At 36.0% G+C, this 26,787-nt stretch overlaps 1 protein-coding gene across 6 annotated transcripts in view; it reads right to left on the bottom strand.

Annotated features, from left to right (window-relative positions):
- Positions 1–26,787, bottom strand: part of SHOC1 (shortage in chiasmata 1) — a 113,981-nt gene that overhangs the window by 57,705 nt on the left and 29,489 nt on the right. For 4 of the 6 annotated variants that reach the window (XM_055350397.2, XM_063696993.1, XM_031014181.3 and 1 more), the window contains 5 exons: positions 19,474–19,627; positions 18,862–18,973; positions 17,103–17,256; positions 6,451–6,558; positions 4,590–4,698 (listed from right to left, as the gene is read on the bottom strand). In XM_055350397.2, the coding sequence (XP_055206372.2) occupies positions 4,590–4,698; positions 6,451–6,558; positions 17,103–17,256; positions 18,862–18,973; positions 19,474–19,627 (637 nt within the window). Of the gene's footprint in view, positions 1–4,589; positions 4,699–6,450; positions 6,559–17,102; positions 17,257–18,861; positions 18,974–19,473; positions 19,628–19,934; positions 20,316–26,787 lie in introns of those variants that run through there. The other 2 variants (XM_031014182.3, XM_055350400.2) reach the window with 2 other exon arrangements.

Consider the following 26,787-nt stretch of genomic DNA (forward strand, 5'->3'; position numbering starts at 1 on the left):
TATTTTTGAGACAGAGCCTCGCTCTGTTGCCCAGGCTGGGGTACAGTGGCACTGTCTTGGCTCACTGCAACCTCCGCCCCAGATTCAAGCGATTTTCCTGTCTCAGGCTCCCGAGCAGCTGGGATTACAGGCGTCTGCCACCATGCCTGACTAATTTTTGTATTTTTAGTAGAGACGGGGTTTCACCATGTGGGCCAGGCTGGTCTCCAGCTCCTGACCTCAAGTAATCCGCCCACCTTGGCCTCCCAAAGTGCTGGGATTACAGGTGTGAGCCACCGCGCCTGGCCCAAAATTTTATTTTTAAAAAGTATTTTTAAAGTACTTTTACACTCAAAATCAAGTGAAAAATTGACTTCATAAATGTGTAAACTGCAGTCGAGTTCTACAGACCAAATATCAAACACAGTACTCACTTCCTCCATCCTTGGGAAAGTTTGGTAATTTGTCAACTCAATTGTTCCTACTTGACTGTAAATTACTCCCACCTCTACCTCCCTCAATGGAATCTGGAGCCAGAGAGGGCTGACTTGGGAGAGTTTTAGCACTTCCCTCCATAAACTATGCTAGCGTCAACCTTATACGCCACCAAAAATAAAAATACAATCTAAGTAAAATTACCATGCTTACCATGCAAATAGCAACCTCAACAAAAATTTTTATAAAATTGCTGTCCCCAAGTCCATTCCATATAGAAATTCTGGATCCTCTACTGGCTGAGGATCAGAAATGTGAAAAAGTCCTTCTCTGGAGATGGCAGAGTCCTAAAGTTTAGTTCAAGACCTTCAATCTTGGTGGGTTTGTGAGTGAGTGATGTGTGTCTGTGTATGTGTGTTTAGGGGTACTGGGGGGGAGAAGGGAGAAAATAAGCATGACGATCAGTGTAAATTACAGCACATGTGTAGCTATGATGCTACTAGCCTTCGTAGGGGAAAGACTATTAATTCATAAACCCCTTAATCTGTGTCCCAAGCTTCCTGCTACCCTGAGTGAGAACTGATTGTATTCTGTTTCTCTGTTCATATGGAACATATATGAGCATGCTAATTATAAGTATTGCCAGTTAAATTGACAGTCTAGGGCAGTGGAAAGCTAGGTTTTATGTCTAAGGCATCCAGTTTACCCACATAATCCAAAAATCTGGTCATGTGATAGAAAATTTGAGAATCTAGACAATTCCTGAATCTTACCAAGGTTTCTTTGACAACACCTCAGATTGTAAGCAACTATTTTAAAGTGAAAGGAAGGTGTTATATTTAGCAGGCCATGTCCAATATAGACACACATTTTCACTCTTAATGGAGCTTTCTGAAGGCATGTCTGAATCTGATACATTGTTCATAAAAATATATTCACAAGTCAGCAGTCAGTTAGTAGCTTAATAAAATCTTATGCCATACAGACTTTTCTTTTTTAGCCCATAAAATCTAGCATAGAATCTTATATGTGGTAGGCACTAAAAATATTGTTAACTGGGTATTATTTTCAGCCAAAATGTTGTGCTCTGAAATAAAAATAATTGGGACCATAAAAATAAGTTAAAGCTACAATAACATTCTTTATTATTTTTCCTTCTTTTTTTCAAAAAAATTTTAACACCTTTTCTCCTTGTTTTTAGTTTTACAGTTGAGATATACAGTAGTTCCCCCTTATCCATGAGTTCACTATACTCGGTTTCATTTATCTGTGTTCAACTGCAGTCCAAACTATTAAACAGAATATTCCAAAAACAATTCATAAGTTTTAAATTGCACTGTTGTAAGCAGTGTGATGAAATTTCATGCCATCCTACACCATCTCGCCCAGGATATGAATCATCCCTTTGCCCAGCATATCTACGCTATATATACTCACTACTTGCCCATTAGTCACTGAGTAGCATTCTCAGTTATCAGATCGGCTGTTGCAGAATCACAGTGCTTGTGTTCAAGTAACCCCTTCTGTATTTAATAATGACTCCGAAGCACAAGAGTAATGAGGATGGTATTTGTTATGGTTGTTCTATTTTACTATTTTACTATAGTTATTGCTGTTAATGTCTTACTATGGCTAATTTATAAATTAAACTTTATCATAGGTATGAATATATGAGAAAAAACAGTATATATAGGGTTCAATAACATTCGCAGTTTCAGGCATCCATTTAAGTTCTTGGAATTTATTCTCCCGGCATAAAGGGGGACTACTGTAAACTCATTTTTAAAATATGGATTCTTAAGCTTTTACAGTCGCCAAACAAATGGAAGTGATTTATCTCTTGCTGGTAAATGTAGTAGTGAGGGGAAAACTTCTTTCAGTTGTTTCAAATGGCTCCAAAACCATTAGCTAATTTGAAAGCCTTTTTTTTCTAACTTTGCCAAATCGTAAGTCATTAGTTAAGATTTGTTTCATAAGTTCTTATTAGATATTTGAGTTATAACAATAGACATATAACTTGTGATTAAAAAGAGCTTCTTATGGTTTAAATACTTTTAAAATCAAACTGAAATTAAAGATCATACTAATTTCTGCTAGTTTCTGTTTCTAAAAATGCCAGTCTGTCATAACAGATGGATTAGGGTGTATGGACTAAATAAAAGAGTAAAAGGGCACTAACAAAAACAGTATATGTCCTGCAAATAAATATCTTGTACCTTATCAAGAGAACTAAAAGTATCTAAACAAAGTATATGTAGTTTCCACACTTGTCCTATGCTCTTTTTAGGGCTCATATCTGATATGGACAATTCTTAGTTCATGATAGAACTCTGTATAGCACAAATTTACTCTAGAAATGTAAATAATTCTTAGCCAGAAGATAAAGATATATTTAGGGCCCTCAGTCTTATGCTTTGACACTTTCCTGAGACCATTAATAGAAGCCTAAGCAGCCAGTGATGAATTATACAGCCTTGACTCCAGCTGGTCCCAGTAATCCAAATAGCACTCTCCTCTGGCAGATCAGCTAATTATAACAAGAATTCAAACCTAATACACACAGTTCCCACAGTTTCCAGTCCTGGAATAATTCATTAGAGACTTGTAGACTTTACTGTCGTTTTCCTGAAAATATGTTATTTTAGGACACATTAAGTTCTAGGTTTACAGTAGACTAATTGTACTGGTTATGTTCCCAATTTTTTAACTGGCGTAAGAAGCAGAGGAATGGAATGGCTTTATTCCAGGATAGCAGACTAATCAATCTTAGAAAACATTAAGTTATATGTGTGCTGCATGGTTTAAGACAGCAATGAAAGCTATCTCAGACTCTATCAAAGGGCAAGGATGCTGGGCTATTAAGCTATGCAGTTTTGGCTCAAACTAGAATATAATGACCTAGCCCTGCAATATCAATTCTACAGTTTCAGACTATTCTGTGCAATAATGATGGGGTATTGAACAAGTTTACGAATCAAGCCTTGGTTCTGTATGTCTGATCCACCCATTACTGAGACCACATTGACAAGAGGTGAACAAGGTCAGTGGATGTCCTCTGTTAGAGATAGGACATCCATAAGAGAGCAAGGACTCTTGCACTCTTAGTGGGAATAAACTGATAGCCAAATCTATTGATCAATGATTGTCCACACTGCTCTGTGATCTTTGGCTACTTCTGGCCACAGACCTATGACAAATCTTTTAGTAGACCTCTTAACAACCTTATAGATACTATTATTATCCCAGTATTGTAGATTAAAAAAACCTGAGGCACAGAACAATTAAGGTTGCAGTTAGAAAGTGATAGAGCTAGGCAATCTGGCTCTAGTTCAGAGCTTCTAACCACTTATTATGGGCTGAATTGTGTCCCCACAAAATTCTTATGTTGAAGTCCTAATCCTCAGTACCTCAGAATGTGACCGTATTTGGAGACAAGGTCTTTAAAGAGGTAATTAAGTTAAACAGGGCCATTAATACAATGTGACTGGTATCCTTATAAGAACAGGAGATTGGGGCATAGACAATGATAGAGGAAAGAATATATGAAGGCAAAGGGACATCTATAAGCCAAGGAGGCAGGTCTTAGAATGAAACCAACCCGGCTGACTCTTTGTTCTTTCACTTCTCACCTCCAGAACTGTGAAGGAATAAATTTCTATTGTTTAAGTCATCTAATCTGTGGTATTTGTTAGGGCAGCCCTAGCAAACTAATACACCACTACATTGCCTTTCATGGCAGTGACTGCCAGTAGAGACAGTGCCATTAGCAAGTGTCCAGTGGCAATGTCCTAAGCATACTATTCCAATGCCAGGATCTTAAAAATTTTTTAAGTTATTTATTTTTAACGATAATATATTCACATTAAAAATACTGAAATGTATAAAAGCCATACTGTGAAAAATCTCCTACCCACATTGCTAGGTTACCTAGTTCTTTTCTGGATACAACCAATATTACTTGTTTCTTGGGTGCCCTTCTAAAGATACTCTTTGCATATAAAACCAAATATATACATAAATTTATATAATCCTTTTAGTTACTTATTACAGACACTGTACTAGCTCTTAAATTTTTTCATAGAGGTATCTTGGAAATTGCTTTTATATGGAGAGATTTAAATAAAGACTGCTTGTTCTGAATTGCAACATGGGTTCTAGATATAATCTTTACTTACATTTTACAAACCGGAGATAATGGAAATGTCTGAAGTTCTGTACGTAATGAATTCACTGAAGAATGTTGGCATGTTAGGAATAGAGGAGTTAGTGGCATTTCTAACTCTCCTGGAATATATGAAAATTAAAGTTATGTAAACATTGAATAATATTAAGTAGGCTAGGCGTGGTGGCTCACACCTGTAATTCTAACATTTTGGGAGGCTGAGGTGGGAGGATCACTTGAGTCCAGGAGTTTAAGACCTGGGCAACATGGCAAGATCAGTCTCTACAAAAAGTACAAAATTAGCCAGCAGTGGTGGCACATGCTTGTAGTCCTAGCTACCTGGGAAGCTGAGCTGGAATGATTGCTTGAGCCCAGGAATTTGAGATTGCAATGAGCTGTGATTGTGTCACTGTACTCCAACCTGGGCAACAGAGCAAGCCTTTGTCTCTAAAAAAATAAATAAATAAAAATTAAGTATAATTTAGAACATTTTGTAAGCAACTATTATGTTTGGTCATTCTGTTAAAACAAAAATATTTCAATAAAAAGAAATTTGAGTTGAGATATAAAATGTCTTAAATGTCTATCTATATAAGAAATTACATATATATAACATTTTGTCTCAATTACAACCGTGGTGATTTTTAAAACATACATTAATAGCTAAACTTTATTGAGTTTACTGTGTTTAACATAAATTCCAAGAGCTTTATATGTATTAAGGCTTTTGATTCTGACAGCTTGTGTTGTCAGTACTTAGGCAATAGAATTATTTTTATTTCCAAAGAAAGAAAAAAATTATTATTTTTATTTCCATACTAATTATTAGTGATGTTAAACAAACTGTATTATAAAGAGTAATTATTCACCTTAATGACTCTGGACTCTAGATGGCCTAGCACAAAATTATATATTTATAGGGCGGGCTTGAAAAAGTGATTCTCATGTATTGCTAACTAGTAAGTGTGGTTTTATTACTTTCATAAATAAAGCAGTAAACTTTCAAATAGATAATTCAGAAGATCCAATTATAAATGTAATTAAGTATCAGGGCTATCAATATAGTTAAGCAACATAATTTGGCATTGTACTGGAACAAAAGATGATTCTAAGATTCAAAATTTGGTAGAATAATAATATTAACAATAATGATGACATAGAGAATGATAACATTGCTTTGGGAGATTAAAAACTAAAATTTAGAAAAAATGTGACAGTGGTCAGCAAGATTGCTAATATTGAGATGAAATATGAAATTTTATTTACTGAGCTATAATATTTTAAGGTTTCTATTTTTAGTATTAATGCTATTTCCTCCATTCCTCTTCTACACGCTTTGTAACTGCCATCTTTTTGTTATTCAGGGTTTTTTTTGTTTGTTTTGATACAGAGTCTAGCTGTTGCCCAGGCTGGAGTGCAGTGGTGTAATCTCGGCTCACTACAACCTCCACCTCGCCAGTTCAAGCCATTCTCGTGCCTCAGCCTCCTGAGTGTCTGGGATTACAGCCATGTGTCACCATGCCTGCCTGGCTAATTTTTGTAATTTTAGTAGAGATGGTGTTTCGTCATATTGACCAGGCTGGTCTTGAACTCTTGATCTTAAGTGATCCGCCCACCTCAGCCTCCCAAAGTGCTGGGATTACAGGCGTGAACCACCACACTAGGCCTGTTATTCAGTTTTGATGCCAGTAGAATTCTAAGTTAATAATAGTAATAAATATAAAGGAGCAAATAAGAAAAAATGACAGGATTATAACAATCCAATTTTAAACATGGAAACTGACTCACAGTACACTGTATATGTGAATGTACTGTACTTTTACATCATAAATAGGTAATCCCCAATAAGCTCAATGATTTATCAAAATTTCTACCTAGTTTACTGCACTCTTCTGGTTCACTCTGGCTTTGAATGGTCAAAATCTCTGTGGAGCTGAATTTTATATCCCCGATATCCTCAATTCCATGCTTGTTAGTAAGATCTGAAAAGGAAGAAACTCTGCTATTAGCAAATGTACCATTAAATTAATTTTCTGTAACCTTGTTCAGTGGCATTTTCCTTTTAAAGTATCTTTATTGTTTTATTGCATGTCAACTTTTCCTTTTAGAGAGAAGTAGAGATTTATACTTCTGAAGAAAATGCTAACTTAGGTAAATAACTATTCCACCATGCACACTCCTTGTTGCCCTTCAACTGTCAATCAGAATTACCCAAGGAAAATAAAAATGGCAAAATCTACATAATCACTGGAAGGTAAGATAGGGTGGGCAATCCATAAGCCACAAACTTCAAAGAATGAGGTTGCTTTGAAGGGTTTCATCTCTATCAATATATGATGACTTTCTATGCCTTGCTTAGCTGGAACTCTACTTGTCTATATGAATACTGCCACTTTGGCTTTCTTTTTTCTTTCTTTTGTCTCCCTTCTTCCCTCCCTCCATCTCTTCCTTTTTTCCTCACTTCCTCCTTCCTTTCCAGCTGCCTGACACATTTTTCCTATCCCTTTTTTATCTTTTGCCTTCCTTCCTTTTTTCCTTCCTTCTTTCCTTCCTTCCCTCCCTCCCCTTCCCCCTTCCTTCCTTCCTTCCTTCCTCCCTCCCCTCCTCTCTCCCTCCCTCCTTTGTTTCCAGCTGTCTGACACATTTTGCCTATCCCTTTTCTATCTTTTGACTTTCTTTCTTCCCTCCCTTCCCTCCTTCCTTCTCCACCCTAGCTGTCTGATACATTTTGCCTATCCTTTTATTTTCCCCTCCCTCCCTCCCTCCCTCCTTTCCTGCCTTCCTTCCTGCCTTCCTGCCTTCCTTCCCCAGCTGTCTGACACATTTTGCCTATCCCTTTATTTTTTACCTTTTGGCTTTTTTTCCTTCTTTTCTTAAGGCTCAACTCTTTTTTTTTTTTTATTATACTTTAAGTTTTAGGGTACATGTGCACATTGTGCAGGTTAGTTACATATGTATACATGTGCCATGCTGGTGCGCTGCACCCACTAACTCGTCACCTAGCATTAGGTATATCTCCCAGTGCTATCCCTCCCCACTCCCCCCACCCCACAACAGTCCCCAGAGTGTGATATTCCCCTTCCTGTGTCCATGTGATCTCATTGTTCAATTCCCACCTATGAGTGAGAATATGCAGTGTTTGGTTTTTTGTTCTTGCGATAGTTTACTGAGAATGATGATTTCCAATTTCATCCATGTCCCTACAAAGGACATGAACTCATCATTTTTTATGGCTGCATAGTATTCCATGGTGTATATGTGCCACATTTTCTTAATCCAGTCTATCATTGTTGGACATTTGTGTTGGTTCCAAGTCTTTGCTATTGTGAATAATGCCGCAATAAACATACGTGTGCATGTGTCTTTATAGCAGCATGATTTATAGTCCTTTGGGTATATACCCAGTAATGGGATGGCTGGGTCAAATGGTATTTCTAGTTCTAGATCCCTGAGGAATCGCCACACTGACTTCCACAATGGTTGAACTAGTTTACAGTCCCACCAACAGTGTAAAAGTGTTCCTATTTCTCCACATCCTCTCCAGCACCTGTTGTTTCCTGACTTTTTAATGATTGCCATTCTAACTGGTGTGAGATGGTATCTCATAGTGGTTTTGATTTGCATTTCTCTGATGGCTAGTGATGATGAGCATTTTTTCATGTGTTTTTTTGGCTGCATAAATGTCTTCTTTTGAGAAGTGTCTGTTCATGTCCTTCGCCCACTTTTTGATGGGGTTGTTTGTTTTTTTCTTGTAAATTTGTTTGAGTTCATTGTAGATTCTGGATATTAGCCCTTTGTCAGATGAGTAGGTTGCGAAAATTTTCTCCTATTTTGTAGGTTGCCTGTTCACTCTGATGGTAGTTTCTTTTGCTGTGCAGAAGCTCTTTAGTTTAATTAGATCCCATTTGTCAATTTTGTCTTTTGTTGCCATTGCTTTTGGTGTTTTGGACATGAAGTCCTTGCCCATGCCTATGTCCTGAATGGTAATGCCTAGGTTTTCTTCTAGGGTTTTTATGGTTTTAGGTCTAACATTTAAATCTTTAATCCATCTTGAACTGATTTTTGTATAAGGTGTAAGGAAGGGATCCAGTTTCAGCTTTCTACATATGGCTAGCCATTTTTCCCAGCACCATTTATTAAATAGGGAATCCTTTCCCCATTGCTTGTTTTTCTCAGGTTTGTCAAAGATCAGATAGTTGTAGGTATGTGGCGTTATTTCTGAGGGCTCTGTTCTGTTCCATTGATCTATATCTCTGTTTTGGTACCAGTACCATGCTGTTTTGGTTACTGTAGCCTTGTAGTATAGTTTGAAGTCAGGTAGTGTGATGCCTCCAGCTTTGTTCTTTTGGCTTAGGATTGACTTGGCGATGCGGGCTCTTTTTTGGTTCCATATGAACTTTAAAGTAGTTTTTTCCAATTCTGTGAAGAAAGATATTGGTAGCTTGATGGGGATGGCATTGAATCTGTAAATTACCTTGCAAACCGAATCCAGCAGCACATCAAAAAGCTTATCCACCATGATCAAGTGGGCTTCATCCCTGGGATGCAAGGCTGGTTCAATATACGCAAATCAATAAATGTAATCCAGCATATAAACAGAGCCAAAGACAAAAACCACATGATTATCTCAATAGATGCAGAAAAAGCCTTTGACAAAATTCAACAACCCTTCATGCTAAAAACTCTCAATAAATTAGGTATTGATGGGACGTATTTCAAAATAATAAGAGCTATCTATGACAAACCCACAGCCAATATCATACTGAATGGGCAAAAACTGGAAGCATTCCCTTTGAAAACTGGCACAAGACAGGGATGCCCTCTCTCACCGCTCCTATTCAACATAGTGTTGGAAGTTCTGGCCAGGGCAATTAGGCAGGAGAAGGAAATAAAGGGTATTCAATTAGGAAAAGAGGAAGTCAAATTGTCCCTGTTTGCAGATGACATGATTGTATATCTAGAAAACCCCATTGTCTCAGCCCAAAATCTCCTTAAGCTGATAAGCAACTTCAGCAAAGTCTCAGGATACAAAATCAATGTACAAAAATCACAAGCATTCTTATACAACAACAACAGACAAACAGAGAGCCAAATCATGAGTGAACTCCCATTCACAATTGCTTCAAAGAGAATAAAATACCTAGGAATCCAACTTACAAGGGATGTGAAGGACCTCTTCAAGGAGAACTACAAACCACTGCTCAAGGAAATCAAAGAGGATACAAACAAATGGAAGAACATTCCATGCTCATGGGTAGGAAGAATCAATATCGTGAAAATGGCCATACTGCCCAAGGCTCAACTCTTGAAAACAACATATTCAGTGGTTCTTTATCGAAAGATATAGATTTTATATTTTGTTTTTTGAAATTATGATGCATCTTATAATCTGTACATGCATTTAGAATGTTTCTTTCTTCCCTAAAAATTCTTAAGTTGATAATACATCTTGCAGTTGTTAGGATCTTTGAATCAGACATATGGTCATTATATTTGCTTTTTAAATTTAATCTAAGAATCGATCTCTCTTTTAATAGAGAAGCTTAACCAATTTATATTTACTCAAAGGTGATACTTTTATAATCTTATTTTATGCTTCCAATGCCTTTTGCTTGCTTTGCTCTTCTTTATTTCCCAGAATTAATTCTATTGCTCAGAGTTTTTTTAATTTTTTTTTCTCTGTTAGTTCAGAAGTTATACATGTTATCAACTTTTAAGTTCAGGGGTACATGTACAGGATGTGCAGGTTTGTTACATAGGTAAGCATGTGCCATGGTGGTTTGCTGCACAGATCATCTCATCACCGAGGTATTAAGCCCAGCATCCATTAGCTATTCTTCCTGATGCTCTTCCTCCCCCTACATCACCCCCCGATAAGCCCTAGTGTGTGTTGTTCCGTCCACCATGTGTCCATGTGTTCTCATCGTTCAGCTCCCACTTATAAGTGAGAACATGCGGTGTTTGGCTTTCTGTTCCTGCATTAGTTTGCTGAGGACAATGACTTCCAACTCCATCCATGTACCTGCAAAGGACATAATCTCATTCCTTTTTATGGCTGTATAGTATTCCATGGTGTATATGTACCACATTTTCTTTTTCCAGTCTGTCATTGATGGGCATTTAGGTTGGTTCCATGTCTTTGCTATTGTGAATAGTGCTGCAATGAACATACACGTGCATCTATCTTTATAATAGGATAATTTATATTCCTTTGGGTATATATATACCCAGTAATGGGATTGCTGGGTCAAATGGTATTTCTGCTTCTAGGTCTTTGAGGAATCGCCACACTGTCTTCCACAATGGTTGAACTAATTTTCACTCCCACCAACAGTGTAAAAGCATTCATTCCTTTTTCTCCACAACCTTACCAACATCTATTGTTTTTTTACTTTTTAATAATAGCCATTCTGACTGGCATGAGATGTTATTTCATTGTGGCTTTGATTTGCATTTCTCTAACAATCAGGGATGTTGAGGTTTTTTTTTCATGTTTGTTGGCTGCATGTATGTCTTCTTCTTCTTCTTTTTTTTTTTGAGACAGAGTCTTGCTCTGTCACCCAGGCTGGATGGAGTGCAATGGCGTGGTCTCAGCTCACTGCAACCTCTACCTCCCAAGTTCAAGTGATTCTCCTGCCTCATCTTCCCCAGTAACTGGGACTACAGGCACTTACCACCATGCCTGGCTAATTTTTGTATTTTCAGTAGAGATGGGGTTTCACCATTTTGGCCAGGCTGGTCTCAAACTCCTGACCTCAAGTGATCTGCCCACCTCGGCCTCCCAAAGTGCTGGGATTACAGGTGTGAGGCTCTGCACCTGGCCGTATGTCTTCTTTTAAGAAGTGTCTGTTCATGTCCTTTGCCCACTTTTGGGGGTTGTTTGCTTTTTTCTTGTACATTTGTTTTTCTTTGTAGACGCAGGATATTAGACCTTTGTCAAATGGAGAGATTGCAAAAATTTTCTCCCATTTTGTAGGCTGTCTCTTCACTCTGATGATAGTTTCTTTTGCTGTGCAGAAGCTCTTTAGTTTAATTAGATCCCATTTGTCAATTTTTGCTTTTATTGCAATTGCTTTTGGCATTTTCGTCATGCAATCTTTGCCCATGCCTATGTCCTGAATGGTATTGCCTAGATTTTTTTCTAGGGTTTTTATAGTTTTGGGTTTTACATTTAAGTCTTTAATCCATCTTGAGTTAATTCTTGTATATGGTGTAAGAAAGGGGTCCAGTTTCAGTTTTCTGCATATAGCTCCGCCAGCTCCCCCAGCACCATTTATTAAATAGGGAGTCCTTACCCCATTGCTTGTTTTTGTCAGGTTTGTTGAAGATCAGATGGTTGTAGGTGTGTGGTCTTATTTGAGTTCTCTATTCTGTTCCATTGGTCTATGCGTCTGTTCTTGTACCAGTAACGTGCTGTTTTGGTTACTGGAGCCTTGTAGCATAGTTTGAGGTTGGGTAGCATGATGCCTTCAGCTTTGTTCTTTTTGCTTAGGATTATCTTGGCTATTTGGGCTGTTTTTTGGTTCCATACAAACTGCTTGCCTGTTGTTGGTGTATAGGAATGCTAGCAATTTTTGCACATTGATTTTGTATCCTGAGACTTTGCTGAAGTTGCTTATCAGCTTAAGAAGCTTTTGGGCTGAGAACATCTTATTGTAAATCAATGCATTATCATTAATTTTATAATACACGTATTTCAATCTTTATTTTTTCTATCAATTAAAAAAGGCTACGTCTCAGTTCTCCTATTTATAAAATAAGAAATTTAGCATATTTTTTCACCAAAACTTTCTCCCTTTCAAACAGATTAATCTAATTAAAGCTGAGATCTTGAGGATCTTAGAGATCTCTAAGATCTTAGCTTTTATTAGATTAGCCTATGTTTCAAATGAGGTTATAATTGATTTCTTTCAAAATTATCTGGCTTTTGTTTTAAGAAAGCAGGAAACACATATATTAGTTCTCCCCTCTAAATCCTATAGAATGACACTAGCCATCTATAAAATACATAAAGTGAGGAGAAGGGGAAGGAATATTCATCTACATTTCAGAGATATTAATAGAATCCTAGGAGATATAAGGAAAATTTAAAAACTAGTATATAAAACAGAATGGAGTTTTACTTCTAGCAATAGCTCCTATTGGACCAATCTTCCTGTAGATAGCATTTATAACTCTCAACAAAATATGTAAAATGACTATCTGAAGGTACTACAGTCTAAAGCATGCAGAAATGGGAAGGGAATTGATACTGAGTGAATTTCCCATTTTTACAGCTTTTAACTTGAAGGGATGACATATTTCGTACTAGCTGGGTCAACTAGAACTTGGATAAAAATCTGTAGTCTTATTATCTTGAAGAATGAGAGGACAGTTCTACATGAATTAGAGTTCAGGGTTACCACAGCAGCTGGAAGATAAAGGAAGAAATCCAGGAAAAGAGAGAGCAACAGAGCAGGAGCCCCAAACTCTATGTATAAACTCTGCTTAAAAAATCTCTGGATGATCCCTGAACTACACATGTATGGGGCAGATTGAAAGCATATCAGCTAAGGCTATATAAAGATTTCAGCTCTTTCCCACCATAGTAGAGACAAAGTTTATAGTTTGAGTTCAGCCAAGTTAATAGCCTATTAAAACAAACAGAGAAAGTCAACTCTCTTCAAAGGAACATAGCAAACTACAGTTTCTGTAATGTATCTGGTGCAATGTCAGGATACAATCCAAATACAGTTAGTAAAATGAAAAAACAGGAACATGTGACTCATTCTCTACAAAAAAAATATGTTACTGGACACTAACCATGAGATGACTCAGATTTTGAAATTAGTATCCAAAGATTTCAAAGCAGTAATAACATAACATAGTAATCACTATGCTAAAAGATGTAAAGAAAAATATGGTTGTAATGAATGAGCAAATAGAAATTCTCAGCAGTGAAAGAGAAACTATAAAAAAAGAACAAATGGAAATTTTAAAACAATATCTGAAGTAAAAAATTCACTGAATGAGCTTAACAGAAAATTAGAGGTGACATAAGAGTTAGTGAAATTGAAGACAGAGCAACAGAAATTACACAATCTGAAAAACAATAAGAAAAAAATTGAATAAAAATGAACAGAGGCCAGGTGTAGTGGCTCTTGCCTGTAATCCTAGCACTTTGGGAGGCCAAGGTGGGAGGATCACTTGAGCCCAGGAGTTCAAGACCAGCCTGAGCAACATAGTGAGACCCTGTCTCAACAACAAAAAAAGAAAGAAAGAAAACATGAACAGAGCTTCAGTGACTGTGGAACAATTTATCTACCTAGTTTTTTAAACTATATATCTTTGTATTTTTGTCATAAAATATAACTCTGTGGTAATCAAGAACTACTCACAAAGCAATACGCTTGCTCAGTTGCCTTCCATGATGAATTCCACTAAACATTTTTTAAAAATCAACATCAATTATTTAGCTACTCCTAAAAATAGAAGTAAAGTTAATGATGCTTAAGTCATTCTATGAGGCCCATATTATTCTGATACCAAAACCAAAGACATCACAAGAAAATAAAACTACAGACCAATATTTCTTATGAATATTGACACAAAATTAATAATCTAGTAAAAAAGTGGGATTTATTGCAGTAATGCAAGGTTGATTGAAAATCCCAAACTCAATGTAATATACCATATCAAAAGGATAAAAAAATTTAAAACCATGATTATTCAATAAAAAATAAGAATTCTAAAAAAATTTAAAATCCTCAACAAAATACTAGTAAATTGTATTTGATGGCATATTACAAGGATTATATACCATGATCAAGTGAGATTTTTTTCCCCTGAGATGCAAGGATAGTTCAACATATGCAAATCAATAAATGTGATACACTACATTAATAGAACGAGGGACAAGAACCATATGATCATCTCAGTAGATGCAAGAAAGGCATCTGACAAGATTCAATACCCTTTCATGATAAAAACTCTCAAAAAATTAGGTATTGAAAAATCTGCCTAATTTTACCACTTCTATGTGGAATCTAAAAAGCCGAACTTATAGAAACAGAGAATAGAAGAGTGGTTACCAGGGGCTAGGGTGTAGGGGAAATTAGGAGAAGTTGGTTAAAGGGTATACACTTTCTATTATAAGATGAACAGGTTCTAGAGACCTAACATACAGTATGGTGACTATAGTTAATAATAATGAATTGTACACTTTAAATTTACTAAGAAAGTAGATCTTAAATATTCTCATCACATACAAAAAAGTAACTATGAGATGATGATAAGTTAATTAGCTTTTTTATGGTAAATATTTCACAATGTATATTTATATCAAAATATGTTATACACCTGAAGTATGTACAATTTTGTCACAAAAACACTTCCTTAAAAAATTCAAGTAATCCCAAAGAAGGTAGAAAAGGAGGAATTAAGAAACAAAAACAAATGACACAAGCTTACAACTCAATAATAAAAAGAAAAATAACCCAACTAAAATGGGCAAAGAATCTGAGTAGACATTTCTCCAAAGAAGATATACAAATAGCCAACAGTACGTGAAAAGATGTTTGACATCCTTATCCATCTGGAAAATGCAAATCAAAACCACAGTGAGATATCACTTCACACCTAGTAGGATGGCGACAAAAAAGTTATATAATAACAAGTTTTGGAGAGGATGTAGGTAATTTGGAACCCTCACACATTGTTGGTGGGAATGAAATAGTGTAGTTACTTTGGAAAACAGTCTGGCAATTCCTCAAAAAGTTAAACATAGAGTTACCATTTGATCTAGCAATTCCACTCCTAGGTATATATCCAAGAGAAATGAAAACATATGTGTGGACAAAAACTTGTACATGAATGTTCATAGCAGGATTACTTTTAAGTTAAAAGGACAGCCCAAATATCTATCAACAGATGTACAGATAGACAAAATGTGCTATAGCCATACAATGGAATATTGTTTAGCCATAAAAATGAATGAAGTACTGATACATTGGATAATGCCAATAAACTTGAAAATATTATGCTAAGTGAAATAAGTCACAGATGACATATTATATGATTCCTTTTTTATTGAATGTTCAGAGTAGGCAGATCTATATAGTTTTACTTACACTTTGAGCATGGGAAATAGGAAGGATGTTATGGCTTGAGATATTCCTGTAGCAGGCAACTTTATTGCTGTACTAAGCAGTTTTATTGTTATTGTTGTCACAACCCAAAGGTACCTGGGACACTGCCTACCCCCTGACCTTTCAATAATATGTATAACTTTCCTTGTTAGAAGTCCTCTGTGGCAGTGACTCTGTTTTACTTAGTACAGCAGCCAAGTCAAGTGAAGGCTGGGAGTTTAACAGTATAATCACTCAGTAAAGTCATTTGTCGTCCTTTACATTTGCATTTACGGAGCTGAGATTTGTGTCCTGCCAATAAGCCTATGGCCCACCCTGCATTTTGAGATCTACTATATTTGCAAGTTCTGGTATGGATTTGATCTACTTTCCCAGGTTGGCTTTTCATTCCCTTGCTTTGATTTGCAGGCAGAACAGTAATTCCCTGATTTAGTTTTAATCGTAAGAATTCCTTCAAGTCTGTGGTCTGTTCATGGCAAGCATCCCTGTTCTCAATGGATATCACAGATCCCCCTTCCTTTCCTCCATGATATTATATATCTTTGATCATTTTAAATGAAATTTATGAAAGGGCAGTTAAATATTTGGGCTTATACTGTCATTAAAAATAGCTCAATAATATTTACTAAATTTACTAAGACTAAATGGGATGAAACCATCTAAGTTCTAAGTTATGACTCTCCTAGTCATTGACTCCACGAATCCATACTCTGAGCTCTTTATTGTGAGCCTCTCCATAGTTAACTAATGTCAGTATAGAAGTTGATAATGTTTTTATTGTTTATAAGAAAACAACTCTTCAAAAATTTGTATAGTCATAGGTGTTTTAGTTTTATTTGTATAATTATCTTGAAATGGTTAAATTTCAGAGATGTTTTAAACCTGAAAGTCATACAAAGAGAATGATGGCTGGGTGTGGTGGCTCATGCCTACAATCTTAGCACTTTGGGAGGCCGAGGCGGGCAGATCACCTGAGGTCAGGAGTTCAAGTCCAGCCTGATCAACATGGAGAAACCCCATCTCTAATAAAAATACAAAATTAGCCAGGTGTGGTGGTGCATGCCTGTAATCCCAGCTACTCGGGAGGCTGAGGCTGGAGAATCGCTTGAACCTGGGAGGCGGAGGTTGTGGTGAGCTGAGATCTTGCCATTGCACTCCAGCCTGGGCAACAAGAGCGAAATTTTGTCTCGACAACAACAACAACAACAACAACAACAACAACAAGAAAATGACAATGAGAAAATAATCTCATCAGAAATAATACTGAGATTTCAACATGTAACTTGCAGAACATTTTTACAAAATCTGGAGGTTCAGAAAAATTTTAATAAACAAGAACCTATGTAACAAACATTCTTAAGTGGTTTTTACAAGTAATACATTTTACAATTAATTCTCACCTCTTTCAAAAAGCTTTTCCTTTTCATCTACATAGTTTATTATTTCTGGCACTAGGTTTAATAACTCCTTCAGTTCTGAGAGTGATGGAATATCAATTTCTGGTTTGAGGCTTGGAGGTATTAAGAATTCATACTCAATAAGAAAACTTGATGGCTGAAAAAACATAGTTTAAAAAAAGTTTTTAGAGAGGCTTTCCAAATAAATATTTTTGAAATCATAACTGGACAAAATTTGCTTAAATGATGTACCAAATTTTAAACTAAATCCACATTCAAAATTGTTAAAGCTATATATACTTTAAAAAAACAGAAATGTAGCAGCTAAAAATACATTCTATTATAAGCAATGTTCTCTCTGAGTATTGTATTTTATGGTCACTCATTACATTAGTGGTGTACAATATCCCTAGATGCAGAAATAGCTTCTTTTTGGCTAATAGCAAATTGTAAACATTTTAAATTAAAAACAGTCACTGCAGTAGATGAGAGATAATAAATGGTGAGAAGTGAAATGAGATCATGGAATGGAATAGATCTTTACTGTGATCCATGGAGTATGTTTCTCTTTCATTCCAACAGAACTTGACTCCTCAACAAGAGAGACTAAGTCCACAACTCTCAGGGTTAACCTGGGAAGCAAGAGGTACTGGAGGAATGGGGCCTATTGGTGAATTAACATTTTTACCATCATGTTAAAATTTTTATTGTAAAGAAACCCCTTAAGTGCTATAAGTCCATTAAAATCTCCAAATATAAAACATTTTAAGTTGTCCTAAAAAAATGTTTTTTGTTTTTTGTTTTTGAGATGGAGTCTCGCTCTGTCACCCAGGCTGGAGTGCAGTGGTGCGATCTCACTGCAAGCTCCACCTCCCAGGTTCACGCCATTCTCCTGCCTCAGCCTCCCGAGTAGCTGGGACTACAGGCGCCCACCACTATGCCTGGCTAATTTTTTGTATTTTTAGTAGAGACAGAGTTTCACCATGTTAGCCAGGATGGTCTCGATCTCCTGACCTCGTGATCTGCCCACCTCAGCCTCCCAAAGTGCTGGGATCACAGGCGTGAGCCACCGCGCCCGGCCAAAAAATGTTTTTTTAAAGTAGCTTTGTGAACGCATCTAATCAATATGGGCCTAGATTTCTGAGCTTGTCCAACTGCAAAAAGTTATTGCACTCTCAATAGCTAGAATTCTTTACATACTGATATTATAATCATTTTGTGTGCTATTGAAACTAAATGCATCTTTGAGAAGTTTGGCCTTTAATATGCAAAAGATGCTATCATCCTTGTTAAACACTGGCAGAAAACTAAAATTCAGTCTTGGACCCTCTATATTCTTACTCTTGCAATATTCTCATTACCTCAAGTACTATTTTTTGTGTATAACTCACAAATCAATATTTCTAGTTCAGGTGTCAATTTTTAAACTAGACATGACTACTTAATTTCCTATACCCGGTATATTGATTACAATTATTGGAAGAGATTTTAAAGTTCCCTATGACTGGCCTGCACACCAGACCAATTTATCAGAATATATCTCAGGCTTCAACTTTTTTTTTAACTATTCAGGTAATTCCAACATACAGCCAAGGCTGAGAACCACTATTTAGAAGTAAATTTGACTTCTTAATTGATACATGTTCATTCCATTATAAAATCTTTTTAATTTGACAATTGTAGACAATGTATATTACAAAAATTTTACAAAAATGTGCCTCACTACTTTTACTAAAATATTATTGAAAGCCAGTATTACAACCTCATTTAAACATATTGTATCTTCTAGTTTCTCTTGACAAAAGTTCACTTTATCCATACAAAAATCTTCTTTCACAAAAGCTTCCAAAGTTTCTTGAAGAGAGAAACATTCCCTTAAAAAAAAATACATTAATTAGTGTTTACTAAAAGCAAGTCACACACTAAATATAGCCAACCAAAACACATAATCATTAAAATTAAAGTTGAGGTAAAACAATGATGAAAGTTATTGGCCGGGTGCAGTGGCTCACGCCTGTAATCCCAGCACTTTGGGAGGCCGAGGCGGGTGGATCACCTGAGGTCAGGAGTTCAAGACCAGCCTGGCCAACATGGTAAAACCATGTCTCTACTAAAAATACAAAAATTAGCTGGGCACAGTGGCGCATGCCTGTAGTCTCAGCAAGGCTGAGGCAGGAGAATCGCATGTGCCCAGGAGGCGGAGGTTGCAGTAAGCCAAGATTGCGCCATTGTACTCCAGCCTGGGCGACAGAGCAAGACTCCATCTCAAAACAAAACAAAAAAAAACATTGTTGATAACATCTAAGCTTGTGATCATACTAAAACATTTTCACCTCTTAAAAATATTTACAGCATTGGTCAATTAAGTAAGTACCTGGAAAAATTAGCTTCTGTGAAGATCTGTCCTTTGAAATCTAAAAGAGGATCCTTTACCAAAAACAGTTTTAGTCTACTCAAGAGAGTAGGCAAAGTTGGTAGGTGTTTTCTATTACTTACAAAAAGTATTCCTTTATCATCAATAAATAAATCTGAAAAGAAATAAGAAATATAAAGGAGTAAGAAAAAAACAAAAAGTTATCCAAAGGGATCTAGATAGTTAATGTAATCAGTCATTAGATACAGTTGGGTTTTTCAATCACATTTTAAACTCTGTAGCTCTTCATTGTACTATGCATATAGAGCATGTAGCATAGTTCTGGAACAAAGGTAAAAGTACAATAAATTTTAGTATTATCTAGGACACCGAGGAATAGCCAAATATCCCAAAAGAGCTGTAACGGCTAATACTTTATCAATAAAGATTAATCAATGGAGGAAAATATCTTATGGACTTACACTTCAAAATAGCCAGACGTAGCCTAAGCAAAATTTTAAAGAAATAGAAGTATTTGACTTCTGCTGACCTTGGTCTTCTCTGCATCATTTTACCTCTTAATATCTCCAATTCATCCCCTAGAGTCTCTGACATGTAGGGAATGGAGATGGTCTACAGTGCCTACAAATGAGACTGATTCTATTATTCTTAAGTTATTCACATGGTTGCTATAAAATTATTTACAGTGAAAGTTTTAAGCAAAGAATCTACTTGAGGAGTATGATATAGCTTATGTATTAAGAAACACTACTGCTAACAGTTAATTTCTGGAATAAATTTCTCCTCTCAGTCTCCACCCTGCCTTGTCTGGGTTTCTTTAGAATCTTGGCTAGCTGTCTAACAGCTTTAACAGTTTCTAAGTCACAGGAAGGAACATAAACTTGCCCCCAATTCTTCAATAAGTTTTTGAGTAGAAAGAGAAAAAGAAAAATATAAGCTCAGATGAAGAACTACTCAAAAAGCCAAGTTCCCAAAAAAGAAAGCCATCCTGAAGGGAGAGCAATGGTTTCTTGTCCTGGTTATTGACTTTTCAGTTAAGTGATGCTGAATGGCATAAGAAAAGAATAGTACGGAGTTTTCAGGTAGTAATGTCTCCCACGGTTAACTACATAATTGGTATGCAGGCAGCAAGGGAACATCCCTTTGCTTGGTGCTAACTTGATATGCCTTAAGAGAACTTGTGGTATGAACTAGCTTCCTAAAAGAGATTTATCTGAACTTAAGTTCCCGACAATCTCATGGCCAAAAGCTTCCCATGACACACCAAAGGAAGTTAGTCAATCAATTCCATGTCTAAGGAGGGCTTATCTGAGACAGTTAAATATGGTTTACTGGTATAATCCATTCTGTAAGTATTAATGACATCCCATTAATAGTAAAAACCCAAACAGCATTAGTTTATATCCTATATCCACCTTCTGCTTCTAAACAGATCCTCCAGCCATCTTCCGTATCTACAGCCTCATTCTGGATATTTCTGGAACTAAATGGCTGACATCTGAAGTCAGTTATATGGTCTTGTTTTCCATCTACCCTTTTTTGATGAAACCACTTGAGGGCAGCATCACACCACAACTAATATTCTTTGTAATTCTACCAAGATTGTTTATAGCAAGAGTGCCACTTCCTTACTTTCTTTGAGTTATACAGCATGCCCTGGAGTTCTTATTTTACTACAGCTAATATATGTACTATACAGATATAAGGAGACTGTTTTCTTCTATTGTAGAGGAATATTAAATTATCACCAGGAAACAAAATTTTGGCTAGTTAACTATGAAAAGAAGCAGAAAAAGGTCTACTAATATGAAAGAAGAGAGGTTTATTCTTTACAAAGGACGCTTTTGTCTCCCTAGAAAATTCAAGATAATGAAATGAAAACAAAAGAGTTCACTAAGTTATCTGATAAAAATTATACAATTAATGTTTTTTTAATATGTAAAAACTTGGTCATAAAAATTAATGGAAAAAACATAAAAATACCAATTTGTGAACTATCAAGGACTAAACATAAAAATATTCAGAAAGTATATGCAGGAAATGATAGAACTTTATTGAAGATCATTTTTTTAAAAATTTGAAAAAAAGGCAAGATAAAAAACACTTTCCTAGCTAGAAAGACTAACTATGGTAAAATTTTAAAGGATCCCATTACCATTTCAAGAGGTCTGTTTTAGAACTTGGAAAAGTGATTTCAAGAGGTCTGTTTTAGAACTTGGAAAAGTGATTACAAAGTAAATCTGGAAGAATATAGTTATGAGAGTAGAAAAAAGTAATAAAATAGGAGATTATTAATATATATTATAATTATACATTAAATAGTTAAAATTATATGATACTGACACAATAATAGGCAAAATAGATCATAATAGAAAATCCAGAAATGAATTCTAATGTGGTTAAGGATTTAATATATAATGTGAGTGGCATTTCTAATCAGTGGGAAAGAAAGGACTATTTCATAAATGATATTGGGGCAATTATCAAAAACACTTGGAAAAAGATTTTTATTCCTACTTTTAAACATACATCAAAATCTAAAATAAAACTAGGCACCTTCAGCTGGGCCTGGTGGCTCATGCCTGTAATCCCAGCACTTTGGGAGGCTGAAGTGGGCAGATCACTGGATGTCAGAAGTTCGAGACCAGCCTGGCCTACATGGCGAAACCCCCTCTCTACTAAAAATACAAAAATTAGCTGGGCTTGATGGTGGGGACCTGTAATCCCAGCTACTTGGGAGGCTGAGGCAGGAGAATCACTTGAACCTGGGAGGTGGAGGTTGCAGTGAGCCGAGATCACACCACTGCACTCCAGCCTGGGCCACAGAGCAATATTCCATCTTAAAACAAAAAACAAACAAACAAACCTCATACACCTTCAAGAAAATACAAATAAGTATTTATCTAATTAAGAAAGAATTTTCTAAGTATAAAAGGAATGAAAGAAACCATAAAAGAAAACAATTGGCAGAATTGGTTAGGTTCAAGTTAAATATATTTGGAGTTAACACCTTTACATATAAAGATAAAATATATGTCAAAATATAAACAAAAGAGAAAATCATTTCACAAAACAAAAGGATGCAGATGGCCAATAAAGACCAGTAATTCTATTAATTTACTTTTTTATGCCCAGCTTGTCAACAACAGAGATCACCAGTAATTTTAAAGATGTAAGTAAAAATATAATTTTTTTGCCCATCACATTGGTTTAAATGTATTACCACAACATCAGCAGTAATATATTCAATGATGATAATACTGGCATAAACAGGGCATTCTCATACCATACTAGTGGACATATAGCTAAAAAAGCACTTATACTAAATAGATCAATTTCTAGGAATTCATGCCAAGGAAATAATTGGAAATAAGAATACATATTTATATACATATTTGAAATTAAAAACATTAGTGGTCTGAAATTTGGAAATGTGTGATATGTACATAAGATTAAAAACTGCAGTCATTAAAAGCCATGCTTTTGTCTAGCACGGTGGCTCACACCTGTAATCCCAGCACTTTGGAAGGCTGAGGTGGGAGGACTGCTTGAGCCTAGAAGTTTGAGACCAGCCTGGACAACATAGGGACATCTTGTCTCTACAAAAAAATTAAAAATTAGTCAGGCATGGTGGCACAGCTATGGTCTCAGCTACTTAGGAGGCTAAGACAGGAGGATCACTTGAGCCCGGGGGTTTCAAGGCTGCAGTGAGCTGTGATTGCACCACTATACTCCAGCCTGAGAAACAGAGTCTCAATTTAAAAAAAAAGAAAGAAAGAAAAAGAAAAAGACATGCTTTTGCGGAAAACTCAAGCATAAAATAAAATATTCCCAAGATCATGTTAATATTTAAAAATAATATCATGTATATATAGTATGATCATAATAGTAAAACAATTTATCTTAGAATTATAGAATTATGAGTTTTTAGTAAAGGGACATTCTATATATTTAAGATGTAGATATCTTAACATATGTAGAAAAACATAAAATTCAATCCTCATTCATGATTAAAAGCTGTTATCAAACTAGGAACAGAAGGAATCTTCCTCAACCCACTAAAGGAAATGCTTCTAATATTTCACCATTGAAAATGACATACACATGAAATGTTAGAAGCATTTTCTTTACCATCAGAAATAAGATAGCAACCATCATGCTTCTAATGAACAAAGTTCTAGAGGTTTTAGTCAGCATAGTCAGACAAAAAAAAAAAGATTAAATATTGCAAAGGAAGAAACAGCCATCATTCACAGACAATATGATTATATATACTAGAATTAGTTATTGGAATTACTATGACAGTTTAAGAGGTAGATAAATATGATAACACTATAAAAATCAACTGCCTTTTGTTATATACAAGCAATAAACAAACTTTAATTTAGAAATATAAATAGTAATGGCAGCTAAAATAGAGTACTTATGGATAAATCTTAGATCCATAACCTATTTCTGAAGAAAATAAAAAATATATAAAAAATAAATGATATATAAAATCTTTATGAAGAAAAATTTTAAACTTTTTTGAAATACATTAAAGACCTCAATAAATGAACAATAGGAGATTCAGGAGAGAGAACAAGAGAAAATTATCATCAAAGAAATAATTCTAGAAAATATCTTAAAACTGAAGTGCATAAAAGTATCTACATGGAAGGATACACCATGTATCCAGCCTAATATATAACAATAGACCACAAGGCACACGCCATTGTGAAATTTCATAACACTGGAAGAAAAATATCATTAAAATTTTCAGGATGAAAAGATCTTATAAAAAATATTTAGGAATCAGAATGGCATTGGACTTCTCAACAGCAATACTGGAAGCTAGAATCGAATGGAACAATGCCTTTGAAATTCTGAGAAAAAAATATAATCTGGAATCTATAACTAGTCAAACTATCAATTAAATGTGAGGATAGAATTAAGACTTTTTGGATATGGAAGATTAAAAAAAATTTACTACCTACATTCCTATTCTCAGGAGGCTGTGAGTGGAAGTACTGAACTAAAAGGAACGAAAAAACTGACTAAACTGGCAGCTACAAGGTTGAAGAAACAGGAGGCCCAATACAAGAAAGAAGTGAACAGAATCCTCAGGGATGATGGTGATAACGACTTGTTCTAGAACTAAAATCCCCAAAGATAAAACTATTGGTACACTTGATGCTTCAGTGTATTAAGAGGAGATTTAGACAAACAGGGGAGAGTTTCAGGATCAAGTTCTACGTACTAAATACATAGAAAACAAAACAAACAAAAAAACAGAAAACAAGCATTAACACGGAGTACAGTAATCTCCTCTTATCTGAGGTTTCAGTTACCCACAGTGAACTGCAGTCCAAAAATACTATATTGAATGGAAAATTCCAGAAATAGACAATTTATGCCTTAAATTGCACGGTGTTGTGAGTGGCATGATGAAACCTAGTGCTATCCTGCTCAGTCCCACCAAAATGTGAATGATCCTTTTGTCCACTGTTTCCACACTGATATGCCACCTATTCATTTGTCACTTAGTAGCTGTCTCAGTTATCAGAACGATTGTCCCTGTATTGCAGTTCTTGTGTTCAAATAACCTTTGTTTTACTTAATTCTCCAATTTTATTGTTAGCTATTTATTGCTGTTAATCTCTTACTGTGCTTAATTTACAAATTAAAATTTATCATTGGTATGTATGTATAAAACAAAACAGTGTATATACTGTATAGAGTTTGGTACTATCAGTGGTTTCATGCATCCACTGGTATTTTGTAATGTATCCACTGTGGATAAGGGGGGACTATTGTACAATAAAGAAATTATTGAATAACACAATACTATTTTCAGCTACAAATAGTATTTATGCACTCATAATTCTGTAAATACAGAATGCTGATCTAACCAAAGTTATAACTACATTGGGAGAGTAGACCATAGGAAGTATGGGGGGACGTGGTAGTGAGGGTATAAAAGAGTGAGGACAGCAACATCTTTATTTTCATGGTAAGAGGTCAATATACAAGGTCTAAAACTAAAAACATCAGGAAATAGCAGTATAAGCATGTCATACAGATAAACAAATGACAAAAGGAATATAGTTTCTTTTAAAACTGTTTCAGAGTTAAAAGTGGTTGCCTCTAGAGAGTGAAAAAATAAGGGGTGGTTGATGAAGTCAGGAAATTACTGCTTTTAAGAAAAGTGTTGGCCATGTACGGTGGCTCACGCCTGTAATCCCAGCACTTTGGGAGGCCAAGATGGGCAGATCACCTAAGGTCAGGAGGTCGAGACCAGCCAGGCCAAAATGGCGAAACTCTGTCTCTACTAAAAATATAAAAATTAGCTGGACGTGGTGGCGCATGCCTATAATCCTAGCTACTTGGGAGGCTGAGGCAGGAGAATCACTTGAACCCAGGAGGCAGAGGTTGCTGTGAGCTGAGATCACGCCATTGCACTCCAGCCTGGGCAACAGAGCAAGACTCCGTCTCAAAAAAAAAAAAAAAAAGTGTTATACAACCATTTTAATTGACGGTGTGGAAAATATAAAATGACACAGAAAAGTGTTTATAAAATCTAAGTAAAAAACACTAAAAAGCATACAAATATTACCTTTGGCTGAAGATAACAAAGAATTATACCAAAGATTAACTCAAAACTTTGGGTTTTAGCTGGGCACAGTGGCTCACGCCTGTAATCCCAGTGCTTTGTGAGGCCAAGGTGAAAGGATCACTTGAGCCCAGGAGCTCGTGACCAGCCTGGCCAACATAGGGAAACCCTGTCTCTACTAAAAATACAATGGGTATGGTGGCATGTGCCTGTAATTCCAGCTACTCGGGAGGCTTAGGCACAAGAATCACTTGAACCCAGGAGGCAGAGGTTGCAGTGAGCAGAGATTGCACCATTGCACTCCAGCCTGGGCAACAGGGCAAGACTCTGACTCAAAAACAAAACAAAACAAAACAAAAACAAAACAAGCTTGACAATATTTTCAGGGACCCAAGTTCTTTCCATCTTTCTTTTTGTATTTTTATATTTTGAGGTAAAATATGCCTATTAAAATTTACCATCTTTACTTTTTTTTTTGAGACAGAGTCTCACTCTGTCACCCAGGCTAGAGTGCAGTGGCGCGATCTCGGCTCACTGCAACCTCTGCCTCCCAGGTTCAAGCAATTCTCCTGCCTCAGCCTCCCAAGTAGCTGGGATTACAGGTGCACACCACCACACCCAGCTTAGAGGCAGGGTTTCACCATGTTGGCCAGGCTGGTCTCATGATCTGCCTGTCTTGGCATCCCAAAGTGCTGGCATTACAGGCATGAGCCACCGTGCCT

The sequence above is a fragment of the Gorilla gorilla genome, chromosome 13, assembly GCF_029281585.2.
Source record: "Gorilla gorilla gorilla isolate KB3781 chromosome 13, NHGRI_mGorGor1-v2.1_pri, whole genome shotgun sequence".
Lineage (NCBI taxonomy): Eukaryota > Metazoa > Chordata > Mammalia > Primates > Hominidae > Gorilla > Gorilla gorilla.